The sequence below is a fragment of the Diabrotica virgifera genome, chromosome 8 (assembly GCF_917563875.1).
Source record: "Diabrotica virgifera virgifera chromosome 8, PGI_DIABVI_V3a".
In the NCBI taxonomy this organism is placed as follows: domain Eukaryota; kingdom Metazoa; phylum Arthropoda; class Insecta; order Coleoptera; family Chrysomelidae; genus Diabrotica; species Diabrotica virgifera.
The window spans coordinates 121506285-121518984 of NC_065450.1; the positions used below are offsets into that span (position 1 = coordinate 121506285).

The 12700-nt window shown below is 32.8% G+C and overlaps 1 protein-coding gene across 1 annotated transcript; it reads right to left on the minus strand.

The window, feature by feature from the left end:
* Positions 1-7374: 7374 nt before the first annotated feature.
* On the minus strand, positions 7375-9978 carry LOC126890251 (zinc finger MYM-type protein 5-like). The gene is made up of 2 exons (XM_050659107.1): positions 9156-9978; positions 7375-7379 (listed from the first exon to the last, which is right to left on the minus strand). The coding sequence occupies exons 1-2, from the start codon at positions 9976-9978 to the stop codon at positions 7375-7377; spliced, it is 828 nt and encodes a 275-aa protein (XP_050515064.1).
* Positions 9979-12700: the final 2722 nt, after the last annotated feature.

Here is a 12700-nt window from a genome sequence, read left to right on the forward strand (position 1 = left end):
AAAAACTGCAAAATTTCAAATTTTTATTCCCTACCATTTACAAGATAATAAAAAATAACAAAGTTATGAAAAACAAGAAATCAAATAATAATTGAATTTAATTATTTCAAATAAGCAAATACTCATAACGTTGCCCATTGACTATATGACAATAATTGAGGGCAACATTATGAGTATTTGCTAAATTAAAATAACTAAATTCAATTATTATTTGATTACTTGTTTTTCATAACCTTGTTATTTTTTATTATCTTGTAAATTTATGGTAGGGAATAAAAATTTGAAATTTTGCAGTTGTGTATAACTTTACACACCCAATCAAAATAGCTATCAAAATGATAGTGTAGTCATTTAAGAAAATCAACGGTGACGTCATATCTCTAAATTAGGACACCCTGTATACATTATTATTGTATGTCAAAAAGGACAATTTGAAATACAAATCGACGGGTCTGAACATTTTTCAAAAAAACAATTAGTATTTGAGATATTGAATTTATTCCAAATTACAGAATCTCTCTGTATTTATTTTGAAATTAGTTAACAGAATAATTTTCAAATGAATTTCGGGAACGAAGTTAGGATTATAATTTAATAATTAAATTTTAATTTTAATTTTTAATAATATTTAATTTTTCTTTTGCAGTTCTCAATGTTTTTTCACTAATTAATTTCACAGCAGAATCTGTATCAATTGTACAATTTATTTTAAGCACGCAACAGTGTATCCTGTTGCCATGTTGAAAACATATATTTTTTGAAGTATATAATATACAGGGTGTAACAAAAATGCAGGTCATTAATTAAACCACATATTTTAGGACCAAAAAACTTCGATTGTACCTAACTTACCTTAATACAAATGTGCACATAAAAAAAGTTACAGCCCCTTGAAGTTATAAAATAAAAAAGAATGTGTGTGTACTTTGTACGCACGTAAGAAGTTATACTTCTATTATACTATAATTTCAATGAAATAAATATACCTACTTAACAGTTACAATACAAAAAATTAACAATAATTACCAAAAATGTACCAAAACTTAACAATGCCAAATATTAAAAAAAAAAGAAAAAAATATCGGGGATTTGAACCCGCAATCTCGCGATTTTTTTGTCTCTGGTCCAATGCTCTACCAACAAGGCCATCAAGCCGCATGCTAGTTACCTTTCAGATATAAATAATTATACATCACGGTGAGAAGTGAAATATAAAAATAGATGTTTTATTATTTTACGCCCAAGGAAGACAAATCCCAAGACACAAAATTATAATAAAAAACCTTTTAAACCACCTTTTTCAAATTGCGCAAGTTGTATTATTATTATTAATGTTAATAAATGAAATATAAATATTTTGACGTTTCAAAATTTGACAATTCACTTTTAACTGCAGTGCCTGAAAAATTTTAAAGCACTAGTACGTTAAAGTAGCATTTTTACCGCTCCTATGGAGTCCTAAAAATTGCATTTTTAACACGTTTGTAGAAAAATATATTTAAAAACACTAATATATTCTTTCCACACCTTTTCTGGACGGATACATACATAAATTAAAACATTTTGAAGTATAACTTCAAAAATATAATATGAAAACTATTTAAAAAGGCAGTATAACTATTAACTAACCTTTGTTGTTTCTCTTCCCACAAATTTTAAAACGCAACAACCATACATAACCAAACCGTCAACCGTCCAAACCATAGCTGCGCTACAGCTGCCATATTGGATAATTTTTGACATGTCATTTGAACATCCAATCAGAACAAAGTTATAATGCGCATGCGCCGGGATCGTAGGTTTTAACATAAAAATTCACCCTCATATCGCGCGTAAAGCAGTATAACTTCAAAAATAAATTTTTTTCAATATATCGAAAACTATTAGAGATTTTTTATAGAAAATGGACATGTGGTATTATTGTAGTAGGAACATCTTTAAGAAAAATTATAATGCCATTTGTGCACCCCATAAAAATTTTATGGCGGTTTTGTTCCCTTAAACCCCCCCTAACTTTTGTTTACGTTTCAATTAAATTATTATTGCGGTACCATTAGTTAAACAACATGTTTTTAAAACTTTTTTGCCTCCAAGTACTTTTTCGATAAGCCAGTGTTTATCGAGATATTCTGAATATTTTTCGAATCCGCCGGGTTTTTGTACCACTTAAATTTACTAAATAGCAGGAGCGATTTTATACACGTGTATACACCAGCAAATTATGTACTTTCGCTGAAATTTAATTGAATTTTTTCTGTCAATATAAATTGAATATGTCCAGAAACTGGGAGTGTCCAATAATGGGTACATTTGACATTATTCAAATACATTTTTGCTAAATTTTACATTAATGTCTTAAAACAATTTAAAAAATTTATATATAAATAATATATTAATTAACCTCCAAATTTTTGGAGCCTAAACTTTGAAAAATGTTTGTAGCATAATGTTTAATGGTATCAACTTCTCCGGGAGCTAATTTGATACATATTTCTGAGTACTTTGGCAAGTGTTTAGTAAATATATTTTTTAAAATGTATCGTTTTCCCGTTATATAAGCTTGAATACTTATATTTAAGTACCAGACGAAAAAAATATACATTCAATCACTTTTAATTAATTCTCAAAGGTTTTTCGAATAAGAAATCTATTTTATTTTTTATTATATTCAATTCTGATAATTATAACTTTTTTGATAAAACTTATAGTTTTTGAGTTATTTATGAAAAACCGCTTTACTCCATGCATTTTTTCACGAAAAATTGAAATCTTTGATCTTTAATTACTCAAAAAGTATTGATTTATTTTAATAAGATGATACAACAAATTTTACTTAGAATTTGTCCCTCTATCGATTTGTCGGGTTATTTTTAATAAAATAGTTTTCACCCCCGAGAAGGGGTGGTATCCACCCCCAGAGCAAAAGTGCAAGTTAGCACTAAATCAGTTTTGTTTCTTGAGGTATGCTCTAACTAGTCACAAATTTTCATGCAAATCGATGGAGGTTTAACAAAATAGGAGGTGAAAACCTTCAATGACTGCACTAACTTTTCCCTTTCATCCCTTATTGCTACTTCCTGTATCTTCTGAGGTATCAGCCTGAAAGGGGTCATAATTATCAATAAACAATAGACACATTTCACATGCCAAACTCCATATTACTTATGACGATGATTTTTAGGCTCTAGCTCTTAAGACTACAGGCAGTGAGGTATATATACAGTAGATTATAACTGCACAAATAGGCCAGGGTAATAAGTCAAAAATATACCCTGTTCGTGACACTGCAACAGCCAGGGTACTGAAGCGTTTTTTCGACAGGTAATACCTATAAGAACAAATTGTAACAATTTCCTGCGTAGGATCTGGCGGCCATTTTTATTTTTAAATAATTTAGTGACAAAAACGACCTTTTTGCTGTTTTTTTTTAATTAATAGAGAACAGTAAAACTGATGCCCGATTTCACCAATGATACCTAAACAGTTGCCTTATTAATATAAGTAATTCTTATCCATAGGAACTTCCTAAGTCAGTACTTAAGAACAATAGCGTTTCACAACTAAAAGAACTGTTTATCTAGGAAATTCTTTCCTAGGTATTAATTAATAAAAAGAAGAATAAGATGACATTACCTTACTTTTTTGATTATTTGTCAAAATTGTTTGTTTGCTAAGTTGGTTTTATTCAGTTTTGTACCTACTGTTAGAGTTATTTTATTTAGTAGTTATAGTTATTTGTGAATTCAGTTTGTTAAGTTTTGTATGTTATTTGTATATGTACAGTGAAATGGAGGAAAAGAAAAGAGTTGTAAATTTCACATATATGACGAAAAATTAAAGTTATGTGAATTGTCTTAATGAAATAATTTTAAAATAAATATCATGTTTATTTCAAAAAGTGCTTCTTTATTATTAATTTTTAATAATAGACTTTTAGTAATATCATGAATGGGTTTTTGAAACACAACACTAGTTTGTTAGGTAGCAGGTAGACTACATAATTTTGACAATAGACCTGTAAAAAACTCCAAACGATTTTTTATATTTTCCAACACATATTGTATTATTAATATAAAAGATAACACAAAATTACGACTAATATACCTAATATTACAGAATAACAGAAAAATTAAGGTAAGAAACAAATTATTGACAAACGTCACAAGTACATTAGTCAAAATTGTAAAAATATAACCTGACTGTCAACGATAAGTAATACCTAAAGTTTAGGGAGATCGAAAACCGTATCTTAACGTAAGGACAGTTTTTAATTTTTGCTAAAAAAACCTCATCAAACCTAATTTAGTGTGAAAACAGTTGTTAATTCTTGTTAATTTTTTATTTATCGTTGATAAGAAGTCGAGGTCCGCTGGGATGAACAGCCTCGGCTTCTTTTCGCAGTGAATATCTGTTGTGAATTTTGTTGTGTTTGACATTTGATTTTTTGGAAGAAAACTTAAAATAGACAAATCTGTGATTATCGTTCGAGGTGAACGGACGACTCATCCAAAGGGTAAGGGCCAAAACTATCTATATTTCCCTGTTAATTTCTAATTTGCGTCGACTGGCATAGATTTTAAATTCGTCAATCTGCCGCATAAGATGGAGGAAGAAGTTCCTCCCGATCCTTCTCCACCACCTGACCCTCCTAATAAAATCAACCAACATGAATGTCAATCTCAACCTCCAATTATTCAGAAAAGTCTTAAAGGAAAAAAACAAATACTATTTTCGGAGACCGACATAGGTCCTTATGAAGTATTTGTCCAGGGTCAGGATAAAAATATTGGAGATTACCACGTGTTAAGTATAGCTAAATCTATTTCTGTTTTAAAAATTAAAGACATCACGAAAATCAGTAGAAAAGGTAAAAACAGGATAGGGGTATTATTTGCCACTAGAAAAGCAGCCAACGATTTCGTTGTGAGGAAAGATTGGGAAGCCCTAGGGTATGACGTGTTCATTCCATTTCATCAGATTTCTTGTAGGGGTATAGTAAGGGGAGTTAATAAAAGATTCACAGAGGAAGAAATAAAGGAGGCATCAGAAACCAACTTGGCTTTATGTAAGATATTAAGTGTAAAGCGAATGAACCGGAGAGTACAAGTGGATTCAAAGGTTGAATTTGTCTCCACGGGAACTATTAGCATAACTTTTTCAGGAAAAACTATTCCTAAAGAAATTTCCATATATGAACTACCAATGAGGGTCACACCATTCATCAGCCCTGTTCTTCAATGTGGAAATTGCTTACTTTATGGCCATTCTACGAACCAATGTAGAGGAAAAAAGAAATGTGCTAGATGCGGAACTTCTCATGAGGATTCTTCATCTAATACGTGTACAAAATATTGCATTTTCTGCAAATCTTCTGACCATTAATCAAATAGTCGTAATTGTAGAGAGAGAGTCAGACAAAAAGATATTAAGGATCTAATGTCCTTTTCTAATCTATCTTTCTATGAGGCAAGTCAGCAGGTTCCTAGGATCCATAATATTTCATCTTTAAACATAAACGATTTCCCCCCCTTACATAGCGATCAGAATAATTCTAATGGCATCTTACCACAGGAGAGGAGGTCTGCAGCCTCAGCTCAATATTCAAAACCTTTTAGTCAAGTCACTCAATCTCCACCAAAAAGAAGAAGACCTTCAATACAAGAAAATACAGGTTATGATAAAATCTCCCACCAAAGACTACTTATTAATCCATCAGGTAGAAGAATAAATGAGCCTTCGACTTCAAAATTCAATCCTGCTCACTCTGATTCTCAAATCACTAACTCACAATCTTTATCCCAACTTCATTTGGATTTCAATCAGGCCATGTCTATGCTGAACCAATCTCACAGGGAGCTCGTCATGACCTTCATTGGGGACTTAATAAACTCAAAATCATACTCCATTCCTTACAATATGGCAGATCTAAAGACTAGCATAATCAAAAGTGTATCACCTTTCAATACAAATGTAAACCATGGTCGGAGGGGAATAGAGGATCTCGAGCCTGATGATTCGAGATCTTTTGACTCCTTGGTCTAGCAAACATACTCTTTATAATGAATCCTAACACTCCGATAACTATTATTCAGTGGAATATACGTTCGTTATAACACTAATTCTGACAATCTAAAAATCCTTATAAAAAACCTTAACCCAGATATAATCCTTATTAGCGAATCTTGGCTCTCAAACCAACATGTTATAAGATGTAGAGGGTATCAAATAATCAGAAAAGATCGAGAGGATGGCTATGGCGGATTAATTACTCTTATCAAAAATAATATTGATTATAGGGAAATTCAAATTGCCAATTCAGGCTTCAATCATGATGTCCAATTCCAACTCACATTTCTCCCTAACTTTAATTTGAATATTCTTAATATATACTGTCCACAAGACAACTTTATCTCCAAATCCAACTGGTTTTCCCTTGTTAAATTACTTAATAAGCCATTTTTAATCATGGGTGATCTAAATTGTAATCATAAGGCATGGGGTAGTTCTAGAGACAGTCACAATGGTAGGATTATTTTTGATTCTTTGGAGGAACTTGAGCTAGTATTTCTCAATGATGGGTCCCCAACTAGACTGGTGGCCCAGGAGGCAGTAAGTCGGTAGTAGATCTAACAATGGCATCAGTCGATGTGGCAGCCAGTGTGGGCAAGTGGTCCACTATTTCAGATACTGGAACTAGTGACCACTTCCCCATAATATGTCAGATAGGTGTATGTCCTCAATCTCCCCCGCATTCATGTAAAAGAAGAAATCTAAAGAAAGCTGATTGGTCTACTTATCATAACAATTTAAACAGCATTTTTTTAGCTTCTCCCAGGGAAGATTACGAATTTTTTACTAACTCCATATCATCGGTAGCTGATGAAACAATACCTTGGCTTCACCCTCCTAATAATTCCAAATACCACATTCCATGGTGAGATGACTCATGTGCTGAAGTCGTCTCTGCGAGAGTGTCTGCCTTAAAAAAATTTAAAAATATCCCCTCAATGGAAAACTATATCGAGGCTAAAAGGAATATAGCCAAATCAAGAAAATTCCTAAAATCAAAACGTAAAAATAGTTTCAGACTATTTTGCAGTAAATTAAATAGAAACACTCCTCTAAAAGTTGTGTGGGAGAAAATTAATAAGGTATCGGCTTCGAAACCTTCAATATATACAGTGGCGTATTAAGACGATTGGGTGCCCCTGGCGGGAAAAATTTCGGGGCCCTTCGACAAAAGCGAATAGCCTTAACGATAACGATTTTATGGATATTTTAACCTGCCAGTAACCAATTTGTCTGCAACTAGCAGTCGTTAGTAGGTGGTTTAAACAATACACGCATGCGATTTTGAACGAAACAAAATTATGTTTATTCTGAAAAAAAAAAACATTTACAGTAGGTAGTATGTACATATGACTTAATAATTACTATTGTTATATAATATATAAGTACATACACTTTCCCTGAATATACATACGCATTTCAAATGAATTTACGCCTTACTTTTTCTTTTGAAAATTCATCAATTATTTTGTCGGTCTCAATTTTATCCAATATATCTTGTTCTATATACAATATAGCCATATTATTTAAACGTTCCTCCCCCATCGAACTTCTTAAATAGTTTTTTACTCTTTCTAGTACAGAAAAAGATCTCTCGCCTGATGCGTTCGAAATTGGTATCGTTAAAAATATTTTTAAAATTGTCTCAACATTAGGAAAAGTCGATGACATTTCTTTGGCAACTCGGTACATATCTTTTGCGGTGGTCATTAACTCGTTATTTTCCTGCAGGAAGAGTAGAAATTGGTTTAATTCATCTTCGAAGTTGGACACATCAATATCGTTCTTGTAAATTTCTTTCAGAGAATTTACTGCGGATGTTTTTGATTCGTCTGACAATGCTTTATCAAAAAATACCATAAAATGCTTTAGGTTTGCATCGTATGTCTGATTTCTCCGAGCTAACTCTGCCTTGGTGTTGTCACATATAACGTAAAATGAATTTACAAGGAAGTTTTCCTTCTTTCCAAATTCGTGTTCACCTCCTTTCACTTCGTCATGAAAAGTTTTTCTCTTAAGAGGTCGTCGACTTTGTCCGTCTTCTTCAAATGTCAGGCCTGACAAATCAGTTGCATCTTCTTGTACTTTTTCAAATTCATCTCTGAAATTGTCAATAAAATTGTACAGAGATTTCAGGAGAGATGAACCTTTTGACAATTCACACTCAACTGATTGAAGTGATTTACTCGTAGCGTTTAGTCGCTGTAGAATCGTGTTCCAAATCACTGTCATCAGCGCGGTTTCAAATTTGCCCATTTTTTTCAAAATTGAATTTGCCTCGATAATCGTGACTTTTTTCTCTTCGCTCGAATTGCAAATCTCAGTTAATGCCGCTTTTATATACGTGTACCCAAGTCTTATAGCTCGTACAGCATCCGCTCTTGCTGACCATCGTGTATCTACGAGTCTCTTCACCGAAACGGCATTTTCACACTTATTTAACTGTTTGCACAAAATTTGCCAACGATGAGTTGATGAAGAAAAAAAAGTAAATAAATTCTGCACAAACATAAAATATTCAATCGCAGCGTTGCAAATTTCTGCTGCAAAATTTCCAATCAAATTTAACGAGTGGCTGGCACAAGGGATATATGCCGCACTCGGACTGTGTTGTTTAACCCGCGCCTGAAGTCCCGAGTATTTTCCTGACATATTGGCAGCATTGTTAAACGATTGCCCCCGACAGTTTTTAATATCTATTCCCAATTTGTCCAACATATCCAATATTTGTTGTTCCAAATATGAACTTGTATGCCCTTCTATTGGTATAAATCCGACAAATCTCTCTTTGATGTCACCATTGGACGTAACATATCTTATGACAAATGTCAATTGATCTATATGCGAAACATCAGGCGTAGAGTCAACGATGATCCCATTTGCAGCCTTAATTTCATCAATTATGTGTGCTGTGACTTTTCTACCAATAATGGTGATAAATTCATCATAAACATTGTGAGACAGATAATTCACGTTTCCTCGTCCTTTATTGCCGTATTTTTGTAGGTGCAATTTCAAGAAGTCGTCATACTCACTTAGGTATTCTAAGCATGTTAAATAATTTCCTTTTCTTGTGGAATCCTTGCCTTCGTTATGCCCTCTGAACGCAATCCCCAAACTACTTAACAGTTTTATTGTGGATATAACCCGCTGCAAGACTTTCTTCCAGTATTTTACCTCATTTTCTTCTCTCAATAATAACTGAGTATCAACTCTGTTAAAATTTGAAGTTCTTTTATATAAAGTGCAGATAGCTGCCATGTGCTCCTTTGAAAGTTCGTGGTCCGATAACGTAACGATAATCGTTTTCCAGTTCTGGAAACCAGTAATCAATTTCGATTTTGATGCAGAAAACAGTTTGCAAGGGTAACAATAAACACTTTTGCTTGTTTCTGAAAACTTTAACCAGTCTCGGTCTTCCTTAATTCCATTTGACTTCGTTCGATAAAAATGTTTGTGAGAAAGTCCTCTATAATAAACTTCATCTCTATCTTTGTACGCTGATTTTAATTCTTCAATATTCCCTACATTCGTTGGCTTGTTTCTAAGAATATAGTCAATCATTTTATCCGTTAATATCGCGGGCCATAAAGCTATATCCTTCAGTTTTGTAACATCAAAATCGGTGTCTTCGTCATCTTGTACGTAACTGGAATTTTCAACTTTCGGATTTTCGCCGCGTTCTTGTTCTACTTCTTCATCAAGTTTTTCCTTCGATGTTCCAGCGATGCATGTTTCGGAAGAAATTTCCACGCTAGGGTTTTCGGAGTTACCAGAAGTTGTACAAGGTTGCTCATTTTCCGTACTAACGTTTAAAAATTTGTGCAATGAATTTTTCTGCTGTTCGGCAATTTCTAGATTTCGTTTTAACCTTTTCTTTTTTTCTGCCCCATTTTGATATCGTTTCATGTTTCCTTTCTGAAAAAAATAGTTTTTGTATTTTTTAGTCTACATAATAATAAATATTTAGAGGTTCAACTCCAAAACTTTTCAATCTATATCTATATGAAAAATAACTAGTGGTGTGTTGTCACACATGGTACTTTCCCTCAATGTGCGTGGATATGTAGAAATACATCAGTTGAGATTATTTTATTTAAGTAACTTCATTATAATTTTTTTAAACTTTCAAACCCCTTAAACACCCCCTTAACGTGAGCCAATGAATTTAGTATTTTACATAATGAAGGACATTTACCTAGTAAATGTTTTTACCAATTTTGTTTTCAATCGGATATTTCTTTCTTTTTTTATAATTTTTTTAAACTTTCAAACCCCTTAAACATCCCCTTAACGTGAGCCAATGAATTTAGTATTTTACATAATGAAGGGCATTTACCTAGTAAATGTTTTTACCAATTTTGTTGTCAATCGGAAATTTCTTTCTTTTTTTATGATTTTTTTAATATTTAAACCCCTTTAAAAACCCCCTTCCTACTAAAAAACTAATCAGATCCAGATTTTTACGTAGTCGATTTTTGGTGAAAATTTCGTAAAAATCCGTTCAGCTGTTTTTTCTAAATCGTTGACGAAAAATTTTACCACAGACAGACAGACACACACACACACACACAGACATTTTTTGGAAAACATGTTTTTTGGACTCAGGGACCTTCAAAACGTGAAAATCAATCAAAATCTCGAAGTCGAAATTTTTCACCATCACAATACTTTCCCTCAATTATATAACATATCTTAGGATATGTATAATTGAGGGAAAGTAAAAATTTACGAAAACAGAATTTACGTAAAGGGGAAATGTATTTTATAAGGAATAAAACTTTCGTAATTTATACGGGAAAAGATGCTTGCTGCTTTCATGCGTCACACCATAGTATACTGTTTATTTACTTACCACTGATACTAATAGTGCGATGAAACCTATACGCTATAGTCTAAGACAAAACTCACAACTGAGTGCAGGTATGCGTGTGAAGTGCACAACAGGACTGCTAGCTAACACTGCAGCAGTGTTACCAGGCCGACGGAGAAATTATGGTACGGTGTACGGTGTTGCCAGAATTATCGATTTTTCTTCTTTTTTTAATAAAATGCATAAAAATATCAAAAATCCATCATCATCATCTGTAGATTTTTTTCTGTTCTGACAGTTTTTCATTTTTAAATGTAGCTTTCTATCGCGATATCGGGGCCCCCTGGAGGCTTGGGGCCCCTGGCGGCCGCCAGGTACGCCACCCGTTAAACCCGCCACTGAATATATACACAATTGCCCTCTACTCCTATATCCCACGAAATTCTATGTTGCTTAACCCCCCTTTCCGCTGTCAATAAAGTATTGGTTAGATCTCCTCAAGCCCTAGAACCGCCATTTGCTCTCGACGAGTATCAGAACTCCCTCTCAATTAAATCTGACTCGGCTCCTGGTTTGGATCAGATTTCCTACTCAATGTTAAAAAATCTTCCCGTTGTTGGATCTTTGTTATTAATTCAACTCTTCAATGAAAGTCTTAGAACGGGTATAGTTCCTGTTCAGTGGAAACAATCAGTAATTTTACCTATAATCAAAAAAGATAAAGATTGTAATAATCCGTTAAACTTTAGACCAATAGCTCTTTCTTCATGTGTAGGCAAAATACTCGAAACTCTTATAAAGAATAGAATAGAGTGGATTGTGGAACATAATAAGATTTTTAATCCACTACAACTAGGATTTAGAAGGGGTAGAGGTTGTACGGAATGCCTTACATACCTCACCTCAACAATTCAAATAGGCTTCGCTCAAAATCAATACACTGTTGGCATATTTCTAGATATCTCTTCTGCTTATGATAATGTCAATATATCACTCTTGTATTCCAAATTATTAAAATATAACATTCCAACCCAACTTGTTCCCCACCTTGGTGGAATACAGAATGTGATACAATTATTAAAGAAAGGCAAGAAGCACTGACAGAATATAAAAAAAATGCTAATTTTAATAATTATATAAAGTGTCAAGCTAGCATGGCTAAAACTAAGAAGAATCTAAAATTGATAGCTAAAAAGAGTTGGAAAGATTTTGTGTCTTCTCTAAACAAAAATACTCCAACTACAACGTTGTGGAAGCAAGCCAGAAAACTAAATAGAAAATCAATTCCAAATGCATACAATTTGGATAACACCTTAGAGGATGAAATCTTTGATAAAATTGCTCCGCCATCTGTTAAACCACCTAATACTCATAATTATATTCCAGAAAAGCAAAGCCATTTTTTACTAGAACCTTTTAATATTACAGAACTAGAATATGTTCTAAAAAATCGAAAAAACACGAGTCCAGGATTTGATAATATTAAATATCCAATGATTCAACATCTCCCTAAAATTGCCAAACTTCTAATGTTAGATATTTTTAATTGTGTAATCAGCAATAAATCAGTTATTGATCAATTTCACGATGTAATTGTTTTACCAATATTAAAACCAGGTAAAAACTCAAATTTGGCTCAGTCATATAGACCGATTTCTCTTATGTCCTGTATGTTGAAAACTCTAGAACGAATGATAAAACACAGGTTGGAATGGTGGGTAGAAAAAAATAAACTTCTTCCAGATTTTCAGTTTGGTTATAAAAAAGGATATGGTACTTTAGACGCACTTTCTACACTAGTAACAGATATTCAAAACA

Bases quoted from the DNA above. Each gene is read 5' to 3' on its own strand.
- LOC126890251 (XM_050659107.1), bottom strand. From the start codon at position 9,978: ATGAAACGATATCAAAATGGGGCAGAAAAAAAGAAAAGGTTAAAACGA.